Raw genomic sequence first — 24,683 nt, 5'->3', positions numbered from 1 at the left:
TTACTGATCATTACGTGTGTGTGATTCACTCATACTTGTGTGTGTGTGTTATGCACTCATACTTGTGTGAGAGTGTGTTATGCACTCATACTTGTGTGAGAGTGTGTTATGCACTCATACTTGTGTGAGAGTGTGTTATGGAATGAGCTCCCCATTGACATCAGGACAGCAGAAAGCTTACACATCTTCCGGCGCAGACTGAAAACTCATCTCTTTGGACTCCACTTCGAGCGATAGAATTACTAACAAAGCACTTATATACTAATAAAGGGCTGGCTGATCTAAAGCCAGTTGAGTAGCACTTGAAATGTTTGGCTCTATGAAACCTGATGAACTTATATGATTCTGTTTTGTTCAAGTTTGTACTTTGTTGGTCGAACGCACTTATTGTAAGTTGCTTCAGCTAAATGCAATGTAATGTATTAATACTGGTGTGTGTGTGTGTGTGTGTGTGTGTGTGTGTGTGTGTGTGTGTGTGTGTGTGTGTGTGTGTGTGTGTGTGTGTGTGTGTGTGTGTGTGTGTGTGTGTGTGTGTGTGTGTGTGTGTGTGTGTGTGTGTGTGTGTGTGTGTGTGTGTGTGTGTGTGTGTGTGTGTGTGTGTGTGTGTGTGTGTGTGTGTGTGTGTGTGTGTGTGTGTGTGGTTTTGTTTCAGGCTCTTTGACTGCAGCCAGGAACGCCAACATGGAGCTGCAGGCAACTCTGGACCAGACCATGGAGGAGCTCAACTCATGCTGAACCCCCCCCCCCCCCCCCAACTGAACCACCCTCCTGCTACCTGACAGGTGGCGTTCAGGGCCAAACCCCCCCCCCCCCCCTCTTAATGATTCCTGCTTCCTCACATTCCTGAAGCCCCCCCCTTCTCCTCGTAATGATTCCGGCTTCCTCCCACCCACTACCAGAGCCCCCCCCAGACGAGGAGGAGCTTTGTGTCTATAAGGGAGTTAATTAACAGTGACCTCGTTAAGAATGAATTAATTGTTATTTTATTTTGCCACACTAATTAATTAATGCTTGTTGTTTGAGCTGACATCCTGTCAGCCGATGGTTTATTATTTTGTGTCAGGTAGCCAATCACTGCCATGATCGGTAGTCCGGGGGCCAATCAGAGACCTGATGAACAAAGGGCAGGAAGTGATGTCACGGCTCATTGTAATAAATCATGACAGGATTTTCTAAAATAAAAGCACTGCTCCGTCAAAGCGCCTCGATTTTATTACGTCTTTGTTACACCATCAGGAAGGTTCCCTACAGACCCCATAAACATCTGTTACACTATCAGGAAGGTTCCCTACAGACCCCATAAACATCTGTTACACCATCAGGAAGGTTCCCTACAGACCCCATAAACATCTGTTACACTATCAGGAAGGTTCCCTACAGACCCCATAAACATCTGTTACACCATCAGGAAGGTTCCCTACAGACCCCATAAACATCTGTTACACTATCAGGAAGGTTCCCTACAGACCCCATAAACATCTGTTATACTATCAGGAAGGTTCCCTACAGACCCCATAAACATCTGTTACACCATCAGGAAGGTTCCCTACAGACCCCATAAACATCTGTTACACTATCAGGAAGGTTCCCTACAGACCCCATACACATCTGTTACACCATCAGGAAGGTTCCCTACAGACCCCATAAACATCTGTTACACTATCAGGAAGGTTCCCTACAGACCCCATACACATCTGTTACACCATCAGGAAGGTTCCCTACAGACCCCATAAACACCTGTTACACCATCAGGAAGGTTCCCTACAGAACCAGTACAGGGTCATCTGGAGGTCTGCGACGGGATGATGTCACTGCCTCCTCAGCCAGCTTCAGGATTGGCTGCAGCTGCTCGTCTAACGAGGGGGCGTCGGCCTCGTTAGTGATGATCCAATCAAATTCAACTCCACTGTCCAACCCGCATTCTGACTCTGCATCATCCACACCTGAGAGACAGACAGATACACACACAGACAGTTAGACACACAGACAGACAGGTAAGCAGACAAACAGATGCACGGTCAGGTGGTCTTACCTGTGCTGAAGCTCCACCCCCTCTGTTTCCGTGTTTTTTCTGAACTTTGAACTCGGACACTTTGAGTCTGTCGAGGAAACTCCGAGCAGAAAAACTGAAGATCAGTCTGACGGCGGGCATCACTCACCACCTGACCAATCAGAGAGCAGAGAGGATCAACTGACCAACCAGAGAGCAGAGAGGGTCAACTGACCAACCAGAGAGCAGAGAGGGTCAACTGACCAATCAGAGAGCGTTAACACAACCAATAATTGAGTAACATTACAGGGACGTACCCAGACAGGTTGGCAAGCTTCTCTGGTTGCTAGGCGACAGAAGAATCCGGGGTCGTCATGGCGCCGAGTTTCTCCCCAGCGAATCATATCGGCCCGATACTGCTCCTTGTAAGGACCCGGGCCCAGCAGCTGCTGCAGGTCCAGACCATGTTCCTGCAGAACCATCAGAACCATCAGAACCAGCTTGACTCAGCAGAACCATCAGAACCAGCCTGACTCATCAGAACCATCAGAACCAGCTTGACTCAGCAGAACCATCAGAACCAGCCTGACTCATTAGAACCATCAGAACCAGCCTGACTTAGCAGAACCAGCCTGACTCATCATAACCAGCCTGACTCATCAGAACCATCAGAACCAGCCTGACTCATCAGAACCAGCCTGACTCAGCAGAACCATCAGAACCAGCCTGACTTAGCAGAACCATCAGAACCAGCCTGACTCATCAGAACCAGCCTGACTCAGCAGAACCATCAGAACCAGCCTGGCTCAGCAGAACCATCAGAAACAGCCTGACTCAGCAGAACCATCAGAACCAGCCTGACTCAGCAGGTTATCAGCAGTCTCACCTCAGCGTACTGCTGCTTGAGCGGTCCAGAGAGACGCAGGATGCAGCAAACATGGGATCCTAAACTAAAGGAAGAACAGGACAGATTAGAATCCAGACAATACATCAGGAAGTACTGCAGTAATACATCGGGAAGTACAGTAATACATCAGGAAGTACAGTAATACATCAGGAAGTACTGCAGTAATACATCGGGAAGTACAGTAATACATCAGGAAGTACTGCAGTAATACATCGGGAAGTACAGTAATACATCAGGAAGTACTGCAGTAATACATCGGGAAGTACAGTAATACATCGGGAAGTACAGTAATACATCAGGAAGTACTGCAGTAATACATCGGGAAGTACAGTAATACATCAGGAAGTACTGCAGTAATACATCGGGAAGTACAGTAATACATCGGGAAGTACAGTAATACATCAGGAAGTACTGCAGTAATACATCGGGAAGTACAGTAATACATCAGGAAGTACTGCAGTAATACATCGGGAAGTACAGTAATACATCGGGAAGTACAGTAATACATCAGGAAGTACTGCAGTAATACATCGGGAAGTACTGCAGTAATACATCGGGAAGTACTGCAGTAATACATCGGGAAGTACTGCAGCAATACATCGGGAAGTACTGCAGTAATACATCGGGAAGTACTGTAGCAATACATCGGGAAGTACAGTAATACATCAGGAAGTACTGCAGTAATACATCAGGAAGTACTGCAGTAATACATCGGGAAGTACAGTAATACATCGGGAAGTACAGTAATACATCAGGAAGCACTGCAGTAATACATCGGGAAGTACTGCAGTAATACATCGGGAAGTACTGCAGTAATACATCAGGAAGTACTGTAGTAATACATCGGGAAGTACAGTAATACATCAGGAAGCACTGCAGTAATACATCGGGAAGTACTGCAGTAATACATCGGGAAGTACTGCAGTAATACATCAGGAAGTACTGTAGTAATACATCAGGAAGAACTGCAGTAATACATTGGCAAGTACAGTAATACATTGGGAAGTACTGCAGTAATACATCAGGAAGTACAGTAATACATCAGGAAGTACTGCAGTAATACATCGGGAAGTACAGTAATACATCAGGAAGTACTGCAGTAATACATCGGGAAGTACTGCAGCAATACATCGGGAAGTACAGTAATACATCAGGAAGTACCGTAATACATCAGGAAGTACTGCAGTAATACATCGGGAAGTACAGTAATACATCAGGAAGTAAAGTAATACATCAGGAAGTACTGCAGTAATACATCGGGAAGTACTGCAGTAATACATCGGGAAGTGCAGTAATACATCAGGAAGTACTGCAGCAATACATCGGGAAGTACTGCAGTAATACATCGGGAAGTACAGTAATACAATCGAGGGGTGAAGGCCCTGACACAGGGCCGTTTCTAGCTGTTTGGGGGCCCTAGTTTTCACATTTTTTTAACTATAATGGGGGGATTCCCAAAGCCTTTAAGATGATCAGGCTAATTTCACGAAAACCAAGCAATTGAAAATGACAAAAAATGATATTAAAAAGTTAAACAATGAGGCTCCTTTACGTCAATAAATGCAAGAGATGCAGCATTTTTTCAACGATGTATAATTTACATGTTTCATCTTCCTCAGACGTCGCTCATTGGCTGACAGCCCAACGATGATTTTGACTTTATTTCCCCACAAACAGAAGCCTCAGCTTTGCAGTTTAGTTGTGTTTATATCCTACATTAGATCTGTAAGCATATAATGCTTCACCGAACACAAGAGGGGGCTTGGCTTCCTACAAATAAAGACGGCTAATTTGAATTCTCCCCAAATATATTGAGGCTGAACCTGAACTTTCAGCTTGGGGGCCCCCTAGTGGCCGCGGAGGCCCTATGCATCTGCATAGTCCGCCCATAGGAAGAAACGGCTCTGCCCTGACATACCAAACTGACACCAAAGAACACGTCCCGACGGACCCGAGTCTCTGCGTCTTGGCCATGTGTCGCACTGGAACACACCGCAAAGACTTCAGCCGACGACCAAGAAGCACGTACGAACTGCGCATGCGTGAGTGGCAATAACTCTCCTTACCAGCAGGCGGCGGTAGTGTGTATTCGTCATTCAAAAGAGGCAACCGGAAGACAGACTGCGAGATAACCGAGAGAAGAAGAACAGACTGCGAGATAACCGAGAGAAGAAGAACAGACTGCGTGATATAAACAAACAACAAATAGCGTGTGTTCCATTTTTACTCTCGTCCAACACAGACGGTTTCACATAACGACTTATAATCGAAAACATGTTAGTGCGGCTCGGTGTGTCCGGGCCTTAAGACGCAAGGATAGGATTCGAGGATAGGAGTCGAGGAGGAGAAATGAGAGAATTGGGAAACCTTCACAGTCACAAGTTACCGGTCTTGGATCAGGTCCGTCACGTAATCCTTCCCGGACTTCCGTTTCCCGCTGAAGACCAGAACCAGTCTGGGCTCGGAGACCTCCATCCGTCTGCTGGAAGGATATATACTACATCATCATCATCGTCATCGTCATCATCATCATCGATAATAATAACCTGAAATATGAGGTAAACTGTGAAACTAAACAGCAACAAACACAGAGCAGTTATTAAGACCAGAAGTGATTGATGACATCAGAGGAGATGGATGAGAGGGATAACCCTGAACTATGTCAGGAGAGCGTAAAACAGATAAAGTCACTCTCTCTCGGCTGTGGGACCTCCGGTTAGTGTCAGGAGAGCGTTAATATAAAGTAATAACAGATAAACTCACTCTCTCTTGGCTGTGGGACCTCCGGTTAGTGTCAGGAGAGCGTTAATATAAAGTAATAACAGATAAACTCACTCTCTCTCTCGGCTGTGGGACCTCCGGTTAGTGTCAGGAGAGCGTTAATATAAAGTAATAACAGATAAACTCACTCTCTCTCGGCTGTAGGACCTCCGGTTAGTGTCAGGAGAGCGTTAATATAAAGTAATAACAGATAAACTCACTCTCTCTCGGCTGTGGGACCTCCGGTTAGTGTCAGGAGAGCGTTAATATAAAGTAATAACAGATAAACTCACTCTCTCTCTCGGCTGTGGGACCTCCGGTTAGTGTCAGGAGAGCGTTAATATAAAGTAATAACAGATAAACTCACTCTCTCTTGGCTGTGGGACCTCCGGTTAGTGTCAGGAGAGCTTTAATATAAAGAATAACAGATCAACTCACTCTCTCTCGGCTGTAGGACCTCCGGTTAGTGTCAGGAGAGCGTTAATATAAAGTAATAACAGATAAACTCACTCTCTCTCGGCTGTAGGACCTCCGGTTAGTGTCAGGAGAGCGTTAATATAAAGTAATAACAGATAAACTCACTCTCTCTCGGCTGTGGGACCTCCGGTTAGTGTCAGGAGAGCGTTAATATAAAGTAATAACAGATAAACTCACTCTCTCTCGGCTGTAGGACCTCCGGTTAGTGTCAGGAGAGCTTTAATATAAACAATAACAGATAAACTCACTCTCTCTCGGCTGTAGGACCTCCGGTTAGTGTCAGGAGAGCGTTAATATAAAGTAATAACAGATAAACTCACTCTCTCTCGGCTGTAGGACCTCCGGTTAGTGTCAGGAGAGCGCTAATATAAAGTAATAACGGATCAACTCCCTCTCTCTCGGCTGTAGGACCTCCGGTTAGTGTCAGTAGAGCGCTAATATAAAGAATACAGATAAACTCTCTCTCGGCTGTAGGACCTCCGGTTAGTGTCAGGAGAGCGTTAATATAAAGTAATAACAGATAAACTCACTCTCTCTCGGCTGTAGGACCTCCGGTTAGTGTCAGGAGAGCGTTAATATAAAGTAATAACGGATCAACTCCCTCTCTCTCGGCTGTAGGACCTCCGGTTAGTGTCAGGAGAGCTTTAATATAAACAATAACAGATAAACTCACTCTCTCTCTCGGCTGTGGGACCTCCGGTTAGTGTCAGGAGAGCGTTAATATAAAGTAATAACAGATAAACTCACTCTCTCTCGGCTGTGGGACCTCCGGTTAGTGTCAGGAGAGCGTTAATATAAAGTAATAACAGATAAACTCACTCTCTCTCGGCTGTGGGACCTCCGGTTAGTGTCAGGAGAGCGTTAATATAAAGTAATAACAGATAAACTCACTCTCTCTCGGCTGTAGGACCTCCGGTTAGTGTCAGGAGAGCGTTAATATAAAGTAATAACAGATAAACTCACTCTCTCTCGGCTGTAGGACCTCCGGTTAGTGTCAGGAGAGCGCTAATATAAAGTAATAACAGATAAACTCACTCTCTCTCGGCTGTAGGACCTCCGGTTAGTGTCAGGAGAGCGCTAATATAAAGAATACAGATAAACTCTCTCTCGGCTGTAGGACCTCCGGTTAGTGTCAGGAGAGCGTTAATATAAAGTAATAACAGATAAACACACTCTCTCTCGGCTGTGGGACCTCCGGTTAGTGTCAGGAGAGCGTTAATATAAAGTAATAACAGATAAACTCACTCTCTCTCGGCTGTGGGACCTCCGGTTAGTGTCAGGAGAGCGTTAATATAAAGTAATAACAGATAAACTCACTCTCTCTCGGCTGTAGGACCTCCGGTTAGTGTCAGGAGAGCGTTAATATAAAGTAATAACAGATCAACTCCCTCTCTCTCGGCTGTAGGACCTCCGGTTAGTGTCAGGAGAGCTTTAATATAAAGTAATAACAGATAAACTCACTCTCTCTCGGCTGTAGGACCTCCGGTTAGTGTCAGGAGAGCGTTAATATAAAGTAATAACAGATAAACATACTCTCTCTCGGCTGTGGGACCTCCGGTTAGTGTCAGGAGAGCGCTAATATAAAGTAATAACAGATAAACTCACTCTCTCTCGGCTGTAGGACCTCCAGTTAGTGTCAGGAGAGCGTTAATATAAAGTAATAACAGATAAACTCACTCTCTCTCGGCTGTAGGACCTCCGGTTAGTGTCAGGAGAGCGTTAATATAAAGTAATAACAGATAAACACACTCTCTCTCGGCTGTGGGACCTCCGGTTAGTGTCAGGAGAGCGCTAATATAAAGTAATAACAGATAAACTCACTCTCTCTCGGCTGTAGGACCTCCGGTTAGTGTCAGGAGAGCGTTAATATAAAGTAATAACAGATAAACTCACTCTCTCTCGGCTGTAGGACCTCCGGTTAGTGTCAGGAGAGCGTTAATATAAAGTAATAACAGATAAACTCACTCTCTCTCGGCTGTGGGACCTCCGGTTAGTGTCAGGAGAGCGTTAATATAAAGTAATAACGGATCAACTCCCTCTCTCTCGGCTGTAGGACCTCCGGTTAGTGTCAGGAGAGCTTTAATATAAACAATAACAGATAAACTCACTCTCTCTCTCGGCTGTAGGACCTCCGGTTAGTGTCAGGAGAGCGTTAATATAAAGTAATAACAGATAAACTCACTCTCTCTCGGCTGTAGGACCTCCGGTTAGTGTCAGGAGAGCGTTAATATAAAGTAATAACAGATAAACTCACTCTCTCTCGGCTGTAGGACCTCCGGTTAGTGTCAGGAGAGCGCTAATATAAAGTAATAACAGATAAACTCACTCTCTCTCGGCTGTAGGACCTCCGGTTAGTGTCAGGAGAGCGCTAATATAAAGAATACAGATAAACTCTCTCTCGGCTGTAGGACCTCCGGTTAGTGTCAGGAGAGCGTTAATATAAAGTAATAACAGATAAACACACTCTCTCTCGGCTGTGGGACCTCCGGTTAGTGTCAGGAGAGCGTTAATATAAAGTAATAACAGATAAACTCACTCTCTCTCGGCTGTGGGACCTCCGGTTAGTGTCAGGAGAGCGTTAATATAAAGTAATAACAGATAAACTCACTCTCTCTCGGCTGTAGGACCTCCGGTTAGTGTCAGGAGAGCGTTAATATAAAGTAATAACAGATCAACTCCCTCTCTCTCGGCTGTAGGACCTCCGGTTAGTGTCAGGAGAGCTTTAATATAAAGTAATAACAGATAAACTCACTCTCTCTCGGCTGTAGGACCTCCGGTTAGTGTCAGGAGAGCGTTAATATAAAGTAATAACAGATAAACATACTCTCTCTCGGCTGTGGGACCTCCGGTTAGTGTCAGGAGAGCGCTAATATAAAGTAATAACAGATAAACTCACTCTCTCTCGGCTGTAGGACCTCCGGTTAGTGTCAGGAGAGCGCTAATATAAAGTAATAACAGATAAACTCACTCTCTCTCGGCTGTAGGACCTCCGGTTAGTGTCAGGAGAGCGTTAATATAAAGTAATAACAGATAAACTCACTCTCTCTCGGCTGTAGGACCTCCGGTTAGTGTCAGGAGAGCGTTAATATAAAGTAATAACAGATAAACTCACTCTCTCTCGGCTGTGGGACCTCCGGTTAGTGTCAGGAGAGCGTTAATATAAAGTAATAACAGATAAACTCACTCTCTCTCGGCTGTGGGACCTCCGGTTAGTGTCAGGAGAGCGCTAATATAAAGTAATAACAGATAAACTCACTCTCTCTCGGCTGTAGGACCTCCGGTTAGTGTCAGGAGAGCGTTAATATAAAGTAATAACAGATAAACTCACTCTCTCTCGGCTGTAGGACCTCCGGTTAGTGTCAGGAGAGCGTTAATATAAAGTAATAACAGATAAACTCACTCTCTCTCGGCTGTGGGACCTCCGGTTAGTGTCAGGAGAGCGTTAATATAAAGTAATAACAGATAAACTCCCTCTCTCTCGGCTGTGGGACCTCCGGTTAGTGTCAGGAGAGCGTTAATATAAAGTAATAACAGATAAACTCACTCTCTCTCGGCTGTGGGACCTCCGGTTAGTGTCAGGAGAGCGTTAATATAAAGTAATAACAGATAAACTCCCTCTCTCTCGGCTGTGGGACCTCCGGTTAGTGTCAGGAGAGCGTTAATATAAAGTAATAACAGATAAACTCACTCTCTCTCGGCTGTGGGACCTCCGGTTAGTGTCAGGAGAGCGTTAATATAAAGTAATAACAGATAAACTCACTCTCTCTCGGCTGTAGGACCTCCGGTTAGTGTCAGGAGAGCGTTAATATAAAGTAATAACAGGTAAACTCACTCTCTCTTGGCTGTGGGACCTCCGGTTAGTGTCAGGAGAGCGCTAATATAAAGTAATAACAGATAAACTCACTCTCTCTCGGCTGTAGGACCTCCGGTTAGTGTCAGGAGAGCGCTAATATAAAGTAATAACAGATAAACTCACTCTCTCTCGGCTGTAGGACCTCCGGTTAGTGTCAGGAGAGCGTTAATATAAAGTAATAACAGGTAAACTCACTCTCTCTCGGCTGTAGGACCTCCGGTTAGTGTCAGGAGAGCGTTAATATAAAGTAATAACAGATAAACTCACTCTCTCTCGGCTGTAGGACCTCCGGTTAGTGTCAGGAGAGCGTTAATATAAAGTAATAACAGATAAACTCACTCTCTCTCGGCTGTAGGACCTCCGGTTAGTGTCAGGAGAGCGCTAATATAAAGAATACAGATAAACTCTCTCTCGGCTGTCGGACCACCGGCCGGTACCGCAATGTCGGGATAAACAGGAAGACCTCACAGAGAGTCTGACGGTTCATGGAGAAACACATGGACAAACACGGTAAAGTCTCCTACCTTTTACCGTCATTACGGTAACACGTGATCCTCGGCACATTCTGGACTGAACCACTGCAGCTCAGAGGAAGGGGAGAAACCTGTTTCAGTGCAGAATGTGCCGAGGATCACGTGTTACGGTAACACCTATGGGTAACACCTCTGGGTAACACGTGATCCTCGGTGCATTCTGGACTGAACCACTGCAGCTCAGAGGAATGGGAGAAACCTGTTTCATTGCAGAATGTGCCGAGGATCACGTGTTACCGTCGTTACCCCACCCTCTTTTCCATTTAGGTATGATCCGGGGCAAAGGTAGCGCCCTCTGAGACAACATGGCGACCCCCCTCTTCTCCCTGTTGGTATGATCCGGGACAAAGGTCGCGCACTCAGAAACAACATGGCAGCCGCGACGTTTCTGAGGGAGAAACTTTTCAGATCCTTCAAAACTCAGAGGGTAAATATATATGTATCTTTAATAATGTATAATATAACAACGAGAGGATGAATATATCTTTATCTTTAATGTATAATATAACAATATAAACCATAAAAATATGTATTAAATCTAATAAACATGAATAAATTACCCTGACTCTAGAAGGCTGTTGTGGGCTGTATGGATAAAGTTTGATTGAAGTGTGATGTCATCATGGTGGGCTGTATGGATAAAGTTTGATTGAAGTGTGATGTCATCATGGTGGGCTGTATGGATAAAGTTTGATTGAAGTGTGATGTCATCATGGTCTTCTGTATGGATAAAGTTTGATTGAAGTGTGATGTCATCATGGTGGGCTGTATGTATAAAGTTTGATTGAAGTGTGATGTCATCATGGTGGGCTGTATGTATAAAGTTTGATTGAAGTGTGACGTCATCATGGTGGGCTGTATGGATAAGGTTTGATTGAAGTGTGACGTCATCATGGTGGGCTGTATGTATAAAGTTTGATTGAAGTGTGATGTCATCATGGTGGGCTGTATGGATAAGGTTTGATTGAAGTGTGATGTCATCGTGGTGGGCTGTATGTATAAAGTTTTATTGAAGTGTGACGCCATCATGGTGGGCTGTATGGATAAAGTTTGATTGAAGTGTGATGTCATCATGGTGAGCTGTATGGATAAAGTTTGATTGAAGTGTGACGTCATCATGGTGAGCTGTATGGATAAAGTTTGATTGAAGTGTGACGTCATCATGGTGGGCTGTATGGATACATTTTGATTGAAGTGTGACGTCATCATGGTGGGCTGTATGGATAAAGTTTGATTGAAGTGTGACGTCATCATGGTGGGCTGTATGGATAAAGTTTGATTGAAGTGTGACGTCATCATGGTGGGCTGTATGGATAAAGTTTGATTGAAGTGTGACTTCATCATAGTGGGCTGTATGGATACATTTTGATTGAAGTGTGACGTCATCATGGTGGGCTGTATGGATAAAGTTTGATTGAAGTGTGACGTCATCATGGTGGGCTGTATGGATAAAGTTTGATTGAAGTGTGACGTCATCATGGTGGGCTGTATGGATAAAGTTTGATTGAAGTGTGACTTCATCATGGTGGGCTGTATGGATAAAGTTTGATTGAAGTGTGATGTCATCATGGTGGGCTGTATGGATAAAGTTTGATTGAAGTGTGATGTCATCATGGTGGGCTGTATGGAAAAAGTTTGGTTGAAGTGAGACGTCATCGTCGTGGGCTGTATGTATAAAGTTTGGTTGAAGTGAGACGTCATCGTCGTGGGCTGTATGTATAAAGTTTGATTGAAGTGTGATGTCATTGTGGTGGGCTGTATGGATAAAGTTTGATTGAAGTGTGATGTCATCGTGGTGGGCTGTATGGATAAAGTTTGATTGAAGTGTGATGTCATCGTGGACGGCTGTATGGATAAAGTTTGATTGAAGTGTGATGTCATCGTGGTGGGCTGTATGGATAAAGTTTGATTGAAGTGTGATGTCATCGTGGTGGGCTGTATGGATAAAGTTTGATTGAAGTGTGATGTCATCGTGGACGGCTGTATGGATAAAGTTTGATTGAAGTGTGATGTCATCGTGGTGGGCTGTATGGATAAAGTTTGATTGAAGTGTGATGTCATCGTGGACGGCTGTATGGATAAAGTTTGATTGAAGTGTGATGTCATCGTCGTGGGCTGTATGTATAAAGTTTGGTTGAAGTGAGACGTCATCGTCGTGGGCTGTATGTATAAAGTTTGATTGAAGTGTGATGTCATTGTGGTGGGCTGTATGGATAAAGTTTGATTGAAGTGTGATGTCATCGTGGTGGGCTGTATGGATAAAGTTTGATTGAAGTGTGATGTCATCGTGGACGGCTGTATGGATAAAGTTTGATTGAAGTGTGATGTCATCGTGGTGGGCTGTATGGATAAAGTTTGGTTGAAGTGTGACTTCATCATGGCGAGCTTCTTTCGCCGCGCACAGAGAGAAGTCTCATGTATTTTGCGTTATCTGATCGGCTCTCCTGATCGGTCTTTATAGAGAGCACCAATCAAACTATTAAGAGTGAATATCGGCCGATAATGATCGGCGGCTGATTGATCGGAACATCCGTAATTATTACCGGACATTTTAACCGGCAGGTTTTGAATTTACCGGTCTTTAATACATTTTACAAGCTAAAAACCGGTAATTACCGGCTAACGGAAACCCTGCTGTTCAGGTGTATTTCTGACCTTCTGTGTTCTTCTGGTTTCTTCCAGTCATGGATCCACAGCTCGGGGGTCCTTCCCCAGGCCACACCCCCCCCCCAGGCCCGGTTCTTCCCTCCGGCTGAAGGCCCCATGCTGCCCACAGGAAGCTTCACCAACCGGGTGGCCTTCATCACGGGGGGGGGCACAGGGCTGGGCCGCGCCATGACCACAACGCTGTCCCAGCTGGGGGCGACGTGCATCATCGCCAGCAGGTTCTACTCATCTCTATTAGGGTTTTAATCTGTTAAGCCCCATTCCCCCGCAGGCGGGGGAGAAACCACAACATCTGCAAGCAACAGTGTCTGAGGACTTCTTAATATTTAATAAACTGAGTGTTTCATATCCCTGTAACGGGAAGAAACTCAGCTAACTGATAATATGAATATTTTTTAGCAAAAAAAAACACAAGACTAACACTGAGCCTCTGAATTAGCCCTGAGCGAAAAAATGCTAACGCCGTTAGCACAGAACTCACGGTATAAAACCCTTATTACTTATCGTAAATGCACATCCAACCCATCGATTAGCATCGTGAGATTACACAGATTCGATAGGTATCTCTATCATCACTCCATGATCAAAACTCGCGACATGAGAAACAAAAACAGACATCACAACGCGTGGCATTAACTAACTAACCTAACCACGGCACATTTCTTACCTTAGGTGTTATTCTGATCAAAACTGGTCTTCAATGGCATTAAAACGATAACAACGCTGCTGAAGGTTAATCCATAGGTTAATCCAATGTGTCTGTGTCACTTTGAAATGATTTCTGATAATCCATCAGCAATACCCCAGTTTTCAGATTTCAGAGCGGAAGATAGGTTTCGCTTTGGGCAAATTGCGTGCGCATAGCTCTCATTTCTCTATGGTAATGTTGGTGTGTATGTGGAAATTCCCCTTAGATTCTATTGGCTCTAACGGTTCAAAAGAGATGTCAATCATCAAACTCGACCAATGGGTTCCAGAGAAACAGCAAAAACACCCATTTCCACCCAAATGACCCCAGAGGTGGGTTTCTTTCTTCTAAATCTCTCTAAAAAGGTCAAATATCACTTGTTTTGCATCAATCTTGAAACAGGGTACTTATTATATGTTGTACTTTGGATTCCTAAAGCTTTTAGTCTACCTTACCATCATCCAAGTGTAGTTTTCACTATAAGTAATGTTTTTTGTTTTTACCATGTTCAATCTGAATTTTTTTTAAAATAAAAAACATCTATATTGATTCTGACTCTTCTACATCCAACTCCCAGGTTTATCATTGCGTTGAGAAAAAAGATGATTAATTTAACCCTTTCAGAAGGGAAGTTATTGTCATTTGTTGTGGGAATGCCATTTTCGAGCCTGAGACCTGAAAAACAGGCTTGGGGCTTAACAGATTAATGGGTGTTTGTTATGGTTTTAATTGATGTTTATTAATGTTTTTAACTGATGCTCTCAGAACTCTTCAGAGAAACGATCTTCATCACCATGATGAAAATATATCTTTCATGTTTCAGGAAGTTAGACGTTCTGCAGCAAACAGCCGATGAGATCAGCAGCCAGACCGGGAACAAGGTGAGAACCAGAGCCTGAACATTCACCTGAACCAGAAGTAGAACCTTAACCAGAACCTTAACCAGAACCTTAACCAGAACCTTAACCAGAACATTCACCTGAACCAGAAGTAGAACCTTAACCAGAACCTTAACCAGAACCTTAACCAGAACCTTAACCAGAACATTCACCTGAACCAGAAGTAGAACATTAACCAGAACCTTAACCAGAACATTAACCAGAACCTTAACCAGAACATTAACCAGAACATTAACTAGAACCAGAACATTAACCAGAACCTTAACCAGAAAATTAACCAGAACATTAACCAGAACCTTAACCAGAACATTAACCAGAACATTAACCAGAACATTAACTAGAACCAGAACATTAACTAGAACCAGAACATTAACCAGAACATTAACCAGAATCAAAACCCTAATCAGAACTAGTCTGAAGTGGACTAATTCCCCACCACAGAGAAACACACCTCAGTTGTTCCCACTTCCTGCCCCCCCCACAGAGAAACACACCTCAGCTGTTCCCGCTTCCTGCCCCCCCCCCCCCACAGAGAAACACACCTCAGCTGTTCCCACTTCCTGCCCCCCCCACAGAGAAACACACCTCAGCTGTTCCCACTTCCTGCCACCCCCCCCCCCCCCCCCACAGAGAAACACACCTCAGATGTTCCCACTTCCTGCCCCCCCCCCCCCCCCCCCTCAGGTCCATGCGGTGCAGTGTGACGTCAAAGACCCGGAGGCCGTGTCTCGATGTGTGGACCAGGTCGAGGCTCTGACGGGACTTCCTGATGTAAGACCACGCACGCACGCACGCACACAGTGAGGACCCTCAGTCCCTGTCAATGACCTCACAGTAATCCTGTGTCCTGATTGGCCCACAGGTGGTAATCAACAACGCAGCAGGAAACTTTGTGTGTCCGTCAGAACGTCTGACGCCTAACGGCTGGAAGAGCATCACTGACATCGTTCTGAACGGAACTGCCTTCGTGACCCTGGAGCTGGGTCGCAGGCTGATCCAGAACCAGAAGGGCGCCTCCTTCCTGGCCATCACCACCATCTACGCAGAGTCCGGATCCGGCTTCGTGGCTCCCAGCGCCTCGGCCAAGGCGGGAGTCGAGGCGCTCTACAAGTCAGTTTGACCTTCGACCTTCCGGCTGATCATTCCTGACGTGTTGCCATGGTAATGTTGTTGTTATGTGTGTCAGGTCTTTGGCGGCGGAGTGGGGTCGCTATGGCCACCGGTTCAACATCATTCAGCCCGGACCAATCAGAACCAAGGTACCCCTCCGTCTCTGTTGTTTGTTGTTTATCGGCTGTGTCTGTTGTTTGTTGTTTACCAGCTGTGTCTGTTTGCTGTGATCAGGGGGCCTTCAGCCGTCTGGACCCCACCGGAGCCTTCGAGAAGGCGATGATCGGTCGGATCCCCACGGGTCGCCTCGGGATGCCCGGAGAGATCGCTAACCTGGCGGCGTACATGAGCAGCGAGTTCGCCACCTGGATGTCCGGAGCTGTGAGTTCCACTCATCCCTGATCACAGTTTTGACTGATCCCTGATCACAGTTTAGACTGATCCCTGATCACAGTTTAGACTGATCCCTGATCACAGTTTAGACTGATCCCTAATCAAAGTTTAGACTCATCCCTGATCACAGTTCAGACTGATCCCTGATCACAGTTTAGACTGATCCCTGATCACAGTTTAGACTGATCCCTGATCACAGTTTAGACTCATCCCTGATCACAGTTCAGACTGATCCCTGATCACAGTTTAGACTGATCCCTAATCAAAGTTTAGACTCATCCCTGATCACAGTTCAGACTGATCCCTGATCACAGTTTAGACTGATCCCTAATCAAAGTTTAGACTCATCCCTGATCACAGTTTAGACTGATCCCTAATCAAAGTTTAGACTCATCCCTGATCACAGTTTAGACTGATCCCTAATCAAAGTTTAGACTGATCCCTTATCACAGTTTAGACTGATCCCTAATCAAAGTTTAGACTGATCCCTTATCACAGTTTAGACTGATCCCTAATCAAAGTTTAGACTGATCCCTTATCACAGTTTTGACTGATCCCTGATCACAGTTTAGACTGATCCCTGATCACAGTTTAGACTGATCCCTGATCACAGTTTAGACTGATCCCTAATCAAAGTTTAGACTCATCCCTGATCACAGTTCAGACTGATCCCTGATCACAGTTTAGACTGATCCCTAATCAAAGTTTAGACTCATCCCTGATCACAGTTCAGACTGATCCCTGATCACAGTTTAGACTGATCCCTAATCAAAGTTTAGACTCATCCCTGATCACAGTTTAGACTGATCCCTGATCAGAGGTTAGACTGATCCCTAATCAAAGTTTAGACTCATCCCTGATCACAGTTTAGACTGATCCCTGATCAGAGGTTAGACTGATCACAGTTTAGACTGATCCCTGATCACAGTTTAGACTGATCCCTGATCACAGTTTAGACTGATCCCTGATCAGAGCTTAGACTGATCCCCGATCAGAGCTTAGACTGATCCCCGATGACAGTTTAGACTGATTCCTGATCAGAGCTTAGACTGATCCCTGATCACAGTTTAGACTGATCCCTGATCACAGTTTAGACTGATCCCTGATCACAGTTTAGACTGATCCCTGATCAGAGCTTAGACTGATCCCCGATCAGAGCTTAGACTGATCCCCGATGACAGTTTAGACTGATTCCTGATCAGAGTTTAGACTGATTCCTGATCAGAGTTTAGACTGATCCCTGATCAGAGCTTAGACTGATCCCTGATCAGAGCTTAGACTGACCCCTGATCAGAGTTGATCCCAGGTCTTAAATATTAAGGAGTTATTACCTTTTGTTCAGGTGATCCGGCTGGACGGGGGGGAGTACGTGTCGATGGCCGGAGAGTTTAACGAGCTGCGGCGGGTCAGTGTTTCAGAATTATATTATATTATTATATATATAATAACGATTATTATTATTAGTAAGTAATGAATGTTAATGAGGAGTGTGTGTGTGTGTGTGTGTGTCAGGTGACCCCGGAACAGTGGAAGACGATGGAGGCGATGATCAGAGGCACCAAAGGATCCTAAACACAGCGACCAGTCAGAGCGCAGAGTTCCTTCTGATGTCATCATTATGAGACGATGTTGATGTTTTGATACGATTGATCATTGAGCTTGTAGCAGTCGTACTGCACATGCTCAGTGTGAACACTTATAAAACAAATAAAACTCTTGCGTTTATTTGGGTTTAGATTTGTTTTGCAGTGTATAATGCCCCACACACACACACACACACACACACACACACACACGTTCACTTACCATTACTAACATCTGTGCTATTGTTAATTCATCTGCCGCTTGTAAATCGCTGCTGTCTGAATTTTATTAAAACGCTTCTGCAGTTTTTCTATTATTCATTTTTTGCCATTGTTATGGAAATTCCACAATGAATCACCTTCTGGTTATAAATGAATGAATAAAGAAGTTTAAACCAAAGTTGTGTTATTTAATGAAGAGTTAGAGCATTCAACAGATGAAATCTATTCCATCTGGGGCTACAGCATCAAGTCCTTTATACAGAAACAAAATTAAAGTTTCTTTGCCATCCAAACATCTGGAATATTAGCAGACATGATGTGTTTGGGTTTCCGGTTTAGGAGTAGTTTGCACTGGCCTGAAGGTCTGTGGGTGGGTGTGTGTGTGTTAGAATGTCATGGTGTTATAGTTGGTCGTACCAGCTCCTGAATATCTGGCGGGCTGTGGTGGGGGTCCAGGTGACGTGGTCTTCTTCTGTATTCAATTGGTCGAGGAATGGCTTTCAGTGTGGGAAAATGTGAGGGTCTGTTGCTGTAATGAGGTAAGAAATGGAGAGAAGTTGATGAAGGAGAAGTAAACATCTGCATTAGGGAAGGTAGTGTGTGATTACAGTTGTGCAAATACTTGAACAGTTTATGTGGGATTCTGGTTTTTATTGTGGAGACCAATTAACCCTAACCCTGTAATATCTCACTACAAAAAATAACGCAAATATTTAATTTTAAACAGTCAAGTCCTTTCAAGTCATCTATCTCAAGCTTAAGTCAAGTCTCAAGTCATGGGTACCAAGTCAAAGTCAAGTCAAGTCTTTTATCAATGTTAGTCAAGCAAGTCTCAAGTCAAAAAATATGCGACTCTGCAAACTAACGCTTTACTGTAACGGAACTACCTTTTGCGCTAACTAATAGCGTTACTAGTTACCTATTCCCATTCAGTAACGCCTTTATAGTTACTGTGATTTAAATGGCTGCGTTACTGCGTTACATTATGTGATGGAGCTGAACCGAATCTCCCTGCGGATGTAATTTACAGGCGAATACAGCGATGTCCTCTCACAGCCAACCCAGTCTCACGGCATTTCGTGTTCACCAACACGATTTTCCCCTTTTTTTCGTGTTGCACAGCACGATTTTAAAAGCAATGTATTTCTACTGGTAGGCCTACTGTGTTTCGTGACTGCAGCACGTCTTTTTCTCCGGTCGGGTCGTGGAAGACCGGAAGCTGTGTGATTCATAAAAACATGTTCTTACTCAATATCAAGCCACCATTATTGCTTTTATTTTAAATCGTATAATTTCGGACTTTTGTTTCCGTCTGTGAGGAAAATAAATGGGGCCCAGAGCCTCAGAACACTGAAATCTGTATTTTTTAAATCTTTTTTTCCTTCTCAACTTTGTGTGGAAAAATGCGGGGATTATGCGGCCTTTTGATAAATATGCGGCCTTTTAAAGATTTGCGCCATTTTGCTGATCATGCGGTAAATTCTGCGATCGCAGAATCACGTTTTTCTGGAGGGTCTATTTATTGTTATTCAGCAGGATATTGAATGGTTTATTGCATGGTTGAGGACTTCAGGAAGAAATCACCCGAACCCATCCGCACCCCGTCACCGTTGAGACACTTGCACATGATGACCACCGAATGTACTGTACATAGGACATACTACTCACATCATACCGCACACACCAGTACACATACACGATACACACTTACTGTATATACACTGACCACACTACACTTTGTATATCGTTTTTTTTTTTATCTTATCTTGCACTAGTATTTTGTACTTGTACTTTTTACTGTCCTGCCTTTGCACAGTTCTGTCTCGTCCCTGCACTCTGTCCAATGTTTTCTCCATGTTATGCACCATGCCCGAAAGCAAATTCCTAGTATGTTGAAACATGGCAATTAAACATATTCAGATTAAATATATTGTTCCTCTTATCCAGGTGTGAAAAGGCAATGTAACATACCGGTAATATGTTAGTCTAAAACCTGGAACCGGTTTTGACATGTACAGTTTCCTTTCTGGTCCATTCAGTCTCCAAACTCAATAGCCACTGAGGCTGGTCCCTGGGAGCTGCTCTGCTCCTCCTGTGCTTCCTGGCTGTCATCATAGCACACAAGAAAAGAGCTATTAAGTTAACCTTAATTTATGTCAAATAAATGAGCAGTATGTTTATTTTTCTCCTTTTTGGTCAGGTATTGATGGATGCTTGTTGAATTGTCTTTCAGAGAACAAAATCCTAACTAAGATAAGATGGTACTTTATTGATCACAATTTGGGAATTTTTTGTGTTACAGCAGCAGAAGAAGACAAAGCAATGTACAATACAAATTAAAAGACTAGAAATAATCAAGAGAGTAGAAAATATACATGTTGAATTTAACAAGGTATTATATATATATATATATATACATATACATATACATATACATATATATATATATATATATATATATATATACACACACATACATACACATACATATATCACAGAAGGAATATGAATAGTAAATATATATAATAAATTATATATAATATATATATAAAAATAACTAGAGATAATAATCATTGTAAGTGTGTGTAGGATCACAGGCAATGTTACCAACACCACAGGAAACCAGCCCAACCCACCAACCAGCACAGACAAGGTTAGAGAAAAGTACCAGTCATATCAGTGAAATAATATCAGTCATTTCATATTAGTAACTCCAGTAGAACATGAAATATTCCTCCATGAGTATGCAAGATCAAGTAAATAAATGTCAAGTTTCAACTGATTACAGTAACGTTACAGATGACCTGTTATTAACGTTTCTATAATACCTTCCACACCGGCAGGATGAACCTGATATCATCACCTATGCCTCAATTAACCACTCAGTCAACAAAAGCTGATATAAGGGAAGCTTTTGCAGTATGAGTATGTGGCGGTGTGGTGAAGGTAGGCGTTTAAAGTCGGTTGCGGACAACGCCACCTGGGGGAGTTTCGCCCCCAGGAAATTATAAAGACTAGGTCTAATACTGCTAAGGACAATCAGGTTCGTTTGACACCACGGGCAGAGACAGTTTTAAGGGTCAGAATACAGTTTTATTTATAACATACAAAATATCTAAAAACACCACACACAATTCATTTGAATAAAATAGGTACCCACTTTGGGGAAACGGACAGGGCTTGGCTTACCACGGCGGCAGTTAACAAAAAGGGGAGTAAGGGGTCCAAAATAAATCCCCCGTGACACTGCACACCACTCAAAACGGATATGTGAAGAAAACCTGCCACCACCAGGGAGTCTGCCGCCTCAGGCCCACAGCACCTGTCCGGCACAGGATAACAAGGTTATAATTCTGACAAAAGGATAAACAAAAGAAAACAACAAAATACACCAAATCTGAATGAATGTAAACAACAAATGAATAAACAAATGAAAGCAAATGTAAAGGACTGCAAGGAATAAACAAATTAAAGTAACTGTAAAGGACAGCAAGGAATACACAAATTAAATAATAAATGTCCTTATAGTCGTGTATTAGGACCAGTCCCTGACGCCAAGAAAGGGTCCAGCAACAGAGCAAGCAGTCTGGACCCGTCCACAGCGATGGGCGAAGCTCACAGAGAACCCAAAACTCACAGAGAGCCAAACCAGCAGCACGGGACGGGAATGATGGCCAAAGGTGGGGAGCGAGTATAGTTAGAACACCCGCTGTGACATAAAGAATTGATAAGGCAGGGGAATTACGCAGCAGATTTAAAGAGAGCAGACAACGGCACTCACCAACAGTGTGCAACGCCGCTATCACGGAGCCTCTGGCGGAGCAAATGCCTCCTCTAACGCCCTGGACGTCAGCTGCGCTAAGATGGGAAAGTGTCAGCAGTGTGCATCTTGTGACCATGAATAAATGACAGACTGCACCGTGCTTTACCTGTCCGGTAGAGAGTAGGACTTGAATGCTGCCACGCCAAACAATTTACGTTACTACGCCAAGCTGCAGCCACCACAGGAGAAGCGGAAATGGGAGGGACCCAGGTTGGCACTTCAGCTTAAATGGCCGGTGCGCACAATTGGTGCGCTGGCCCGGTGCCAAGCAGCAGCACAGAGGGAGAAGACCTCCGGTCACAAGTATACAGCACAACTATGTCATCCCCATGCTATCCACTGTCTAAAGCTTTATTATGTTCTCAGACGGATGATACTGTGGTGATCTCCGTTGAAGAAGTCAGGTGTCTTGAGTAGTCAAAATTACCTACAAATCATTGTACACATTAGTAAATATTACTTTCCACTTACCATTGTGAGTATATTTTGATGCAGCTCTGCGTCATTTTGTGGCTACAATTCAGGCTAATACGCTACCAGAGGTGGAATAAGTACTCAGATCTTGTACTTGAGTAAAAGTAGAAGTACTCAGATCTTGTACTTGAGTAAAAGTAGAAGTACTCAGATCTTGTACTTGAGTAAAAGTAGAAGTACCAGAGTGTAGGAATACTCTGTTTCAGTAAAAGTCCTGTATTCAAAATGTTCCTCAAGTGAAAGTAGAAAGTATTCTCATCAAAATATAGTGAAAGACAGTAAAAGTAGTGATTGTTTGATTGGTCCATTTCAGAATAATAGATATGATATGTTTTATAATGATTGATCATGAAAGTGTTCTCAAAGCTGGTAAAGGTGCAGTTAGTTTGAATGACTTTGTATACTGCAGGGTAGCTGGTGGATTTACTCCAGGTGGAACTAAAGTCTGATTTAACACTTGATTAGATTTCACATCATTCATCCACATCTGAGAAGTAACTAAAGGTATTAATACATGGAGTGGAGTAGAAGTACACCATGTACCTCTGAACTGTAGAGAGTAGAAGTACACCATGTACCTCTGAACTGTAGAGAGTAGAAGTACACCATGTACCTCTGAACTGTAGTGCAGTAGAAGTACTCCATGTACCTCTGAACTGTAGAGAGTAGAAGTACACCATGTACCTCTGAACTGTAGAGAGTAGAAGTACTCCATGTACCTCTGAACTGTAGAGAGGAGAAGTACACCATGTACCTCTGAACTGTAGAGAGGAGAAGTACACCATGTACCTCTGAACTCTAGAGGAGTAGAAGTACACCATGTACCTCTGAACTGTAGTGAGTAGAAGTACACCATGTACCTCTGAACTTTAGAGGAGTAGAAGTACACCATGTACCTCTGAACTGTAGAGAGTAGAGGTACACCATGTACCTCTGAACTGTAGAGGAGTAGAAGTACACCATGTACCTCTGAACTGTAGAGGAGTAGAAGTACACCATGTACCTCTGAACTGTAGAGAGTAGAAGTACACCATGTACCTCTGAACTGTAGAGGAGTAGAAGTACACCATGTACCTCTGAACTGTAGAGAGTAGAAGTACTCCATGTACCTCTGAACTGTAGAGAGTAGAAGTACACCATGTACCTCTGAACTGTAGAAGAGTAGAAGTACACCATGTACCTCTGAACTGTAGAGAGTAGAAGTACACCATGTTCCTCTGAACTGTAGAGGAGTAGAAGTACACCATGTACCTCTGAACTGTAGTGAGTAGAAGTACACCGTGTACCTCTGAACTGTAGAGGAGTAGAAGTACACCATGTACCTCTGAACTGTAGAGAGTAGAAGTACTCCATGTACCTCTGAACTGTAGAGAGTAGAAGTACACCATGTACCTCTGAACTGTAGTGAGTAGAAGTACACCGTGTACCTCTGAACTGTAGAGGAGTAGAAGTACACCATGTACCTCTGAACTGTAGAGAGTAGAAGTACACCATGTACCTCTGAACTGTAGAGAGTAGAAGTACACCATGTACCTCTGAACTGTAGAGGAGTAGAAGTACACCATGTACCTCTGAACTTTAAAGGAGTAGAAGTGCACCATGTACCTCTGAACTGTAGAGAGTAGAAGTACACCATGTACCTCTGAACTGTAGAGAGTAGAAGTACACCATGTACCTCTGAACTGTAGAGGAGTAGAAGTACACCATGTACCTCTGAACTTTAAAGGAGTAGAAGTACACCATGTACCTCTGAACTGTAGAGGACTAGAAGTACACCATGTACCTCTGAACTGTAGAGGAGTAGAAGTAAACCATGTACCTCTGAACTGTAGTGAGTAGAAGTACACCATGTACCTCTGAACTGTAGTGAGTAGAAGTACACCATGTACCTCTGAACTTTAGAGGAGTAGAAGTACACCATGTACCTCTGAACTGTAGAGGAGTAGAAGTACACCATGTACCTCTGAACTGTAGAGGAGTAGAAGTACACCATGTACCTCTGAACTGTAGAGAGTAGAAGTACACCATGTACCTCTGAACTGTAGAGAGTAGAAGTACACCATGTACCTCTGAACTGTAGAGGAGTAGAAGTACACCATGTACCTCTGAACTGTAGAGGAGTAGAAGTACACCATGTACCTCTGAACTGTAGAGAGTAGAAGTACACCATGTACCTCTGAACTGTAGAGAGTAGAAGTACACCATGTACCTCTGAACTGTAGAGAGTAGAAGTACACCATGTACCTCTGAACTGTAGAGGAGTAGAAGTACACCATGTACCTCTGAACTGTAGAGAGTAGAAGT

General features: G+C 43.8%; 3 protein-coding genes and 1 long non-coding RNA gene across 9 annotated transcripts in view; 2 read left to right on the top strand and 2 right to left on the bottom strand.

The window, feature by feature from the left end:
• The window catches only part of LOC307047341 (uncharacterized protein), a 36,100-nt gene extending 34,901 nt beyond the window's left edge, over nucleotides 1–1,199 (top strand). For both annotated transcript variants that reach the window (XM_079694257.1, XM_079694256.1), the window contains exon 9: nucleotides 653–1,199. In XM_079694257.1, coding sequence (XP_079550383.1) covers nucleotides 653–735 — 83 coding nt within the window. In that variant the 3' untranslated portion in view covers nucleotides 736–1,199. The remainder of the gene's footprint in view (nucleotides 1–652) is intronic.
• pmvk (phosphomevalonate kinase) lies at nucleotides 1,179–20,153 on the bottom strand. 5 transcript variants are annotated; one of them, XM_079694259.1, is made up of 6 exons: nucleotides 20,054–20,153; nucleotides 5,284–5,379; nucleotides 2,877–2,940; nucleotides 2,308–2,460; nucleotides 2,033–2,162; nucleotides 1,179–1,943 (listed from the first exon to the last, which is right to left on the bottom strand). In XM_079694259.1, exons 1-6 carry the CDS (start codon nucleotides 20,092–20,094, stop codon nucleotides 1,762–1,764), a joined length of 666 nt encoding a protein of 221 aa, XP_079550385.1. In that variant the 5' UTR covers nucleotides 20,095–20,153; the 3' UTR covers nucleotides 1,179–1,761. The 5 variants fall into 5 exon arrangements, with proteins under 5 accessions (XP_079550385.1, XP_079550387.1, XP_079550388.1 ...); XM_079694261.1 differs by lacking the exon at nucleotides 20,054–20,153 and adding an exon at nucleotides 10,512–10,588; XM_079694262.1 differs by lacking the exon at nucleotides 20,054–20,153 and adding an exon at nucleotides 7,170–7,254.
• decr1 (2,4-dienoyl CoA reductase 1, mitochondrial) lies at nucleotides 10,790–18,260 on the top strand. The gene is made up of 9 exons (XM_079694252.1): nucleotides 10,790–10,947; nucleotides 13,203–13,405; nucleotides 14,699–14,756; nucleotides 15,459–15,545; nucleotides 15,637–15,884; nucleotides 15,961–16,033; nucleotides 16,119–16,265; nucleotides 17,620–17,682; nucleotides 17,790–18,260. The coding sequence occupies exons 1-9, from the start codon at nucleotides 10,855–10,857 to the stop codon at nucleotides 17,847–17,849; spliced, it is 1,032 nt and encodes a 343-aa protein (XP_079550378.1). The 5' UTR covers nucleotides 10,790–10,854; the 3' UTR covers nucleotides 17,850–18,260.
• A 403-nt stretch (nucleotides 20,154–20,556) lies between the features above and the next one.
• LOC307047345 lies at nucleotides 20,557–22,137 on the bottom strand. The gene is made up of 3 exons (XR_013810395.1): nucleotides 22,012–22,137; nucleotides 21,864–21,935; nucleotides 20,557–21,791 (listed from the first exon to the last, which is right to left on the bottom strand). It is a non-coding gene; the product is annotated as an uncharacterized lncRNA (long non-coding RNA).
• Nucleotides 22,138–24,683: the final 2,546 nt, after the last annotated feature.

Source organism: Notothenia rossii (genome assembly GCF_949606895.1).
Source record: "Notothenia rossii genome assembly, chromosome: 7".
NCBI classification, from domain to species: domain Eukaryota; kingdom Metazoa; phylum Chordata; class Actinopteri; order Perciformes; family Nototheniidae; genus Notothenia; species Notothenia rossii.
This window is presented reverse-complemented; position numbering and strand designations above follow the sequence as displayed.